The sequence below is a fragment of the Octopus bimaculoides genome, chromosome 3 (assembly GCF_001194135.2).
Source record: "Octopus bimaculoides isolate UCB-OBI-ISO-001 chromosome 3, ASM119413v2, whole genome shotgun sequence".
Classification (NCBI taxonomy): Eukaryota; Metazoa; Mollusca; class Cephalopoda; order Octopoda; family Octopodidae; genus Octopus; species Octopus bimaculoides.
The window spans coordinates 127699668-127707167 of NC_068983.1; the positions used below are offsets into that span (position 1 = coordinate 127699668).

General features: G+C 34.2%; 1 protein-coding gene across 1 annotated transcript in view; it reads left to right on the forward strand.

Moving 5' to 3' along the window:
• Positions 1 to 6: 6 nt before the first annotated feature.
• Positions 7 to 7500, forward strand: part of LOC128247382 (matrix metalloproteinase-14-like) — a 347384-nt gene continuing 339890 nt past the window's right edge. The window contains exon 1 of the mRNA XM_052966787.1: positions 7 to 301. Within this exon, the coding sequence (XP_052822747.1) occupies positions 185 to 301 (117 nt within the window). The 5' untranslated portion in view covers positions 7 to 184. The remainder of the gene's footprint in view (positions 302 to 7500) is intronic.

Genomic DNA, 7500 nt, shown 5'->3' on the forward strand with positions numbered 1-7500 from the left:
ATATATATATATTAAGAGTAAAAGATAATTACCAAGTAATTGTCAGAGATAGAGGGATATAGATATAATTAAATATACACTTGCATATATATATATATATATATATATATATAGTGTTTTAAAGATAGATTGAAGTTTTGCTTTTTCCCTTTCGCTTGTCTTACCTGTTCGCTTTACCTGAGCGATGGAGTTGATTACGATTGCGGGACAACTATATGTCTCTTTAATTATACTTCTATTTGGTCTGTTTACCACTGACGCCCTTGTACGGAAAGTGATCAGTACAAATGAAGATGGATTGGTGAGTTCGAATTTTACCATTGTGTTTTTTTCTTCCTTTTCTTCAATCATTTTTTCTTTGTTCCTTTTTTTTTTGTTACGTACAAAATTCACAATTTTGTGTGATAAAAGAGAGAGATATGTTTTGTGTAAGTTGAGATTATGAACAGCTGCCAAAAAATTTGCCGGTATGGGTTGCATGCATCAATATTGCTGAGTTGTGTGTATGTGTGTGGCCATGCCGTACTCAGTTGCTAAGTTTAGTCTTTCTAAAAGCGATTTACAAGTATTACAGGGTTTACGGAGAATATTCTATCGTTCCGACTTGTAATGCTATTTTTTTAAACTTAATTTTAACCAAAATATATTACAAAGACCTATATATAAAATTATTTGCTCATTTATTGTCTTATCGGAGGGTGATGTTCGTATAATGTACGTTCGTGTTACTCTATTTTTGAAGAATTGCACGTAAAGGATTCGTGGGAACATTTCAAGTTTGGGAGTTACTTGCTTCATCCAAGTAGTCGCACAAAGGTACTGCAGGATGCTAAAATACCTCACTGCATGAGATGATGTAAATACTTCACGAGGTTATTCATTGGATTGGCAGCATTTAGTTAGATATCTACCGCAGGAAATAAAAACAAGTTTGTGAGTGATTAATCTTATACATTGAAACTATTCTGTGATGTAATAATTACTGCGGTAACTGGAACTGAACACCAGCCCACTGAACCACGAAGAACCGCTGTAAGCTATTAGGCAAACAGTAAACAACACGATCTTGAATTAGTTTAAAGATATTTTTACTACTAATGCTCTTCGGAAACGTAAAACTGTTGCATTGAAAATACACAACTTAAGAAAAATGCAAGTCATCTGCCCCACGAAACAAAATTAATTTCCATAAATTTATTTGTTCGTCTCTTTTTAAATATTGTTTTGCATTAAATATCAGTGGCCGGAAGTAAGATCCTATCGAAAACTAGACTTTTGGGGACACTTTTACCAATAATATGCTGCATAGATGTTTGCGCGCGCGCATGCATGCATACACACATACATATAAAGATGAGGCTAAAGATTTGACAGGAGTCCTACTTTCATTTACTCGACTCAAGTACTTGTATTTATTTTTATAAAACTCGAAATGATAAAATGGAAAGAACTTGATCGTAACAAGATTTGAAATCGGAACGCTAAGAGCAGAAAGAAATAATGATTTTGACACTTCTAATCCTCCGCCTAACATATATTTATAGACAAATCTTGTATATACGTCTAAGCGTATTCTGTTCGGTAACCGTGGTTCACTTGATTGGACTACATTCTCGTTAGAACTTAGATGTGAGAATACCGTACTCTCATCAGTTTCAGAAACCCTCATAATAAGATACTAAAAAGAATACTACTGAAATTTGAACGTAAGTCGAGACAGAATTTCCATTCACCTACAAATATAAATACAAAAGCATGATCACGTGTTCGCTAACTTTTCTGCACATATGTTTCAATTAGCCATAGCCATCAGGTATATAGTAGAGATAATAAAAAAAACCCAATGGCATGTGGGAAAAGGTAGGATTTTCTACGAAATATCTTAATCATGTCCCATTGATTTCTGAGTTCAAATCTCACTGAGGTTGATTTTTGTATCTCAGAAATATGTGGTTGGTAATATAAGCAAGATACCACTTACAATGATGGATATACGTTAGATATGTCTGGCCTTGTGTCTGTATTTAGAATGATTATTGGACTATATTTTAGAAGAATTGTAGCAAAAACTTTTCTTAAAATATCAAAAGGGGCCAACTTTTTTTCTAGAATGATTATTTTATAAAACGTTCCTACCTTACACAGTGATACATTCACCCCCATACTGTAATTATTATGTGTCTACGTGAAAAAACAGCAGAATATAAAAATAATGTAAGTGGAAACAATGTAGAAATCTCAAGTACTAGTTGAGAAATGACCAATTATGTTAGTAAATATATTTGCAAAACTAACATAATATTCTACATGGAAATACTGTAAAGTATATTTTTTTTTAAACAAAAAAAGAAGATAAATAGTGTAGAATCTGAAGATACCTTAACACGAATAGATTCAGAGATTTCGTTTCTACAAATGATTGAAGACATTTGAATGGAACATTAACCGCGTCAGTCTCACCGGTCTCGGAGGAACTTAGAAGACCATGTCAAGCTTATTCCTCGAGAAGAAAACCAATAATAAAAATATATATATATATATATAATTCCTTTCTTAGCTTAGTCATTTAGAAATACATGTAAGACACCATTCGCAGGATATCTAGAAGTCCAAGCCAACACAAAGAAATGATTCATTATCTACTAACGACACACTAGTGGTTGATATTAATTTTTTATATTGTATATTTGACAAAGTTAATAAAGATAATACGACTCAGAGGTAATTATCTATATCTACAAAACGAAGATTTATCTCGTTTTTTACTAACAGCCAATATCGTGTGTGTGTGTATAAGAGTTTGGTGTTTGTGTATGCATATATATATATATATATATATATATATATACACACACAGACACACACGCGCACATACCTATCTGTCCCTCATATTTCCACAAATACATACGAAATATACATATTATATTAGGTTTCCTCTCAGTAAATGTTCTGTTCTTAAAATTGATCTAAACGGCAGTCTTAAACAAACGTGAGTGTTTGCATATGATATATAGACTGGGAAGGAGAGAGAGAGAGGGAGAAATCGGAGTGCGAAACATTTTGGTTAGCTTGTGTATAATCCACGTTTCCAAAAATTCAAGCGATGTATTAGAATTATTCGAACAAAATTTGATGGAAATGTAGGTTTCATATTTTGACACAAGACCAGCATTTTGGTGGTGGATACATCAAATGATTACATCGACCCCGAGCACCACCACCCCTCCCGAGCTCAACTGTTTCTCTATTTCATTGCTCGGAAATGGTCGAACGGCAAAGGTAGCACGACTTGAACTCACAACGGGATTAGTGGAATAAATGTCACGAACAATTTTGCTGAGTTCGGATGGCTCAACCATTTCACTGAATTTTACTTTTCATAGAAATCTTTTGCTAAAGAAATTCAAAGCCTAGGATTTGGTGGATGTTAAATCCACTGGTTTTAATTAAAATAATTATTTATTTCTAACTCTTCATTACTACATTATTTTATCGAATCTGTAGGAATGAAAAGCAAACTTGATATGGGCCGAATTTGAATGCAGAACGTAAAACAATAGAAAATAAATGATTGTGTCAGTTAAACGCTCAAACATTCACTCACACACACACACACTCACATACCACGTGCACTAAAATGCACGCACATAAATACACATACAGAGAGAGATAGAGAGATCTAATTGCAATTAAATACATAAAGGTATGTTATTCAGATGACGTATGCATGTACGCATAGGCACATATGTATGAATGCGTACGTGTGTGTATGCAAGCTTTCGCGGAAGGAGAGAGAATGACACAAGTTTAAAGCACCCAATACGCATTTTTATTAATTCTGGTCAACTCTCTCTCTCTCCCATACATTCATACTTCTGCTATGAGTTGCACTTTGAATCAGTTCGTACGTAAATGTGAGTGAGCATATATGAGCTTCTATGCAGGAGGAGACACAAAAATATTATTAATTCTGTCAACAGATAATTCTATAGAATGATGTGCAATAACAGGATATAATCTATTTTAATCCGAAACTTCACCAAATTTGACTCATTTATGTTCTTTTTTATGATTCTCAATGAAAGTAATAAAGTGAAATGCCATATATGAAATAAAGACTCACAGTGTACGCTTAATCGTCAGAAAATCTTTAATTTTGTTGGAAGAGGTCATCTAGTTGTCCGACGTTCGGCTGCAAAGCATTTTGCAATGTTCTGTAACAAAATTCCACTTATTGGCAACAGTGTATTCGCAAATCACGTTACTAGATATGTTCTTTACAAGTGAGGATTGGGTATGTGATTGCCCATTTTTCAATTGAGAGCCGTGTAAAAATATTTCGACAAATAGGATGGCAAATATTTCGATAGTAGGATGGCAAAGATAAGTTACCTATGGGAAAATATATTTTGAGTAGCTGAAATACGAAATTCACAGCAATCATCGTTTGTTTGACTAAGATTCCTGTATCTTAAAGAGTTGATGTTCTTTAAAATTCCTTAAGGATTTATAAACTTTTAATCGCTAGGAACTAAGTAATTAAATGTAAAGTAATTCACAGGCAGAACGATTTGGAATAAGGTAAATTACCTAATGCTCATCTCATTTGTGGAAATATGGTTATAGGAAAACGTATTTGAAAAATAAAACATGAGCACACATGTAATACAAGTTACTATGACGTGATCTTAATAATAAAAGTAATACAAATAAATTCTTTGAAAACTAACACAATTTAAAACGAGCACCCTTGTATTTCTTTTATATGAAGTTCTAGAAAATCGATTATAATCATATATTAACTCGGAAATTAAAACCGAAAATATGTATATACAAATATGTATTAATAAATGTGTATAGATTTTACAGGTTCTCGGGTTTCAGCTATTGACCTAGGGGCATGCTGTAGCACCGCCTTGGAGGGATGGCCGAACAAATCGACCGCGTGCTAATTTTTAATCTGGTGTACATAGTGTTTTCGTTGGCTTTTGACTAACGGTCAGTTAGAGAAACATAAACAGAACAACATGGGTTGTAAAACCGCAGGAAGAAACACATTGACAAACATACATTTTGATACAGAGGGGGAGAGTATGTGTTTGTGAGATAGACCGAAAGTGAGAAAAAGAGAGAAAGGAAGAGGAAGTGAGAGAACTATACGACGGAGTTGCAAAGGTCTTCTGTTAAGAATTCACTCAAGAAGCAGAGGTCGGAACGGAATTGTATTTTCCACACACTCGCTCAAGGTGCTATAAAATGCCGGAGAAAACGAGACCACGTGACTGCGAAGTACTTAACCATATGAATATATACCTGTGTTCAGTCATACAGACAGGAGGAGAAATTTCCACACACACACACACACACACATTTGTATTTTTCTATAAATTTATGCGCGTGCGCGCGCACACACACACACACACACACAGACACACACACACACACACAGACACTTGTGTGTTTGTGTGAACGAAGGTATACATACGTATTCGCTGATTTCAATGACTCTCCTTTCTAGGAAGCTGGTGCTTCGCGTACCATCTGTAATAATAATAATAATAATTATATATATATATATATAAACGTTTATGCATAGAGATCTGGGGTTCTCAATATACATGTATACGTGTTTATAGAAATGGAATATGCATCTATGTTCATATCTACGCATATGGTAATATAAACTTGATATATAACGACGCCTATGTAAATGCATATAAACTACATGTACAAACATTTATATAGATAGAGACAGAGAGAGGTTCATATCTATCTATATATATATATATATATATACATGTGTACGTACGTATATACTACGTTATGCCTACATGCATACATGCGTGCATATATGAAAGCATGTGCATATAAACATACGGCCGTGTTTATATATATATATATATAAACGATAATTAGTTATTTATTTCCTTTGGAATCTCTCCATTTTCAAACTTAATATGTGTGTGTGTGTGTGCATATATATATATATATGTATACGCATGCTTGTATATATCTAGTCTGTACACGCATGAGATTATATTTATTTGTGTGCATAGATATATCTTCTGTTATTCATGTATCATAGTCATTAAAATGTAGCACCGCCTTGAAGAATTTTTAATCAGATGAATCAACAACTAGCATATTTTTTTTAAAACGTGGTATTTGTTCTCTTTTTACATAACCGCTAATTTACGCGGAAGTAAACAAACCTCCACTGCTTGACAAAATGTCACGCACACACACTTTCAGTTTCCGTCTTCCAAATCCATTTACAACGTGGCATGCAGTGTAAATGAACGCGCAAACCTCTGATCGAACAGCAAAAAAAAAAAAGAAAAAAAAAAGCAGAAGTATCATGAACTTGTATATTCTTCAACTGATATTTGTCCTTTTAATTCAATGGTTTTCTTCCATTTCACAGTGGTCCCCAAACGTTTTATTTAAATGAATTTTCCCGCGGACCCCATTTGATGTGCTTATTCTCATGCACATGTGTGTTTGTGTGTGTATATATATATATATATATATATATATATATATAATCCACTTTTGAATTTCGCTCACGGACCTCCAGTATTAACTTTGGGGACCACCAGGGATACGCGGACCCTAGATTGTTAAAAAGTTCACTAGTTTCCTATTTAATATCGCAAATCTGCCCCCGCTAAAAATGTATTTGCCATTAATGACTGCGTTTCCTACATTTAACGTTTATATCTCCATCATACAAATACGACTACTTTTCGTTCTTGTAAAATGGATTCGAAAAATAATCGTATTCGTTTATGTTTCAGCCCATACGAGCAGCTGTCAGCTTATACGTGCAGACTTGCCCCTTGTTTTATAATTGATGGTGAATTGGCAAAAATTTTGCCCACCATTTCTTATATCAAATACTGGAAAACAATATATCAACTGTGATATTGGACAGCCATCTCGGAGATTTTAACGCTGACTCTTGCAAGCAACAATCGGGTCACTTGCTGCCGATTTGTGCTGCAGGTTTTTGTATCCGAATTACATGGGTTGTTTTTAAATCTGATTTCCGGAAACTTAGAATTGGTCGACAATTAGGCACATTAATGTCCTCAATTCACTGCTGCAAAAAAAAAAAAAAAAAAAAAAAAACTGTAGACTTGAAGGAACGTCGGATAGGCTGGACCATTACTTCATCATGAATTCAGTTCTTTGTGGCTTAAATCAAATTCATACTGGCAATAGAAATGTACGGGTACTTAAAATAATATGCACGAAAAATTATTCTACGAATAAAAGGTAATTGAAGAACGTGTGACAATCAACACAAAAGTTATTGCAAACTCTGGTATTGGGGCATTCCTGACTCGACAACACGCACACACACGTGTGTGTGTGTGTGTGTGTGTGTGTGTTTGTTTAAGCGCGTGCGGTGAAGACGTTCACCTTGCATCTACGTGTTTTCAGGTTCAGTCACACAGCGCAGTCGGCAAATAATTTCTCCCATGACCCCGATCTGAC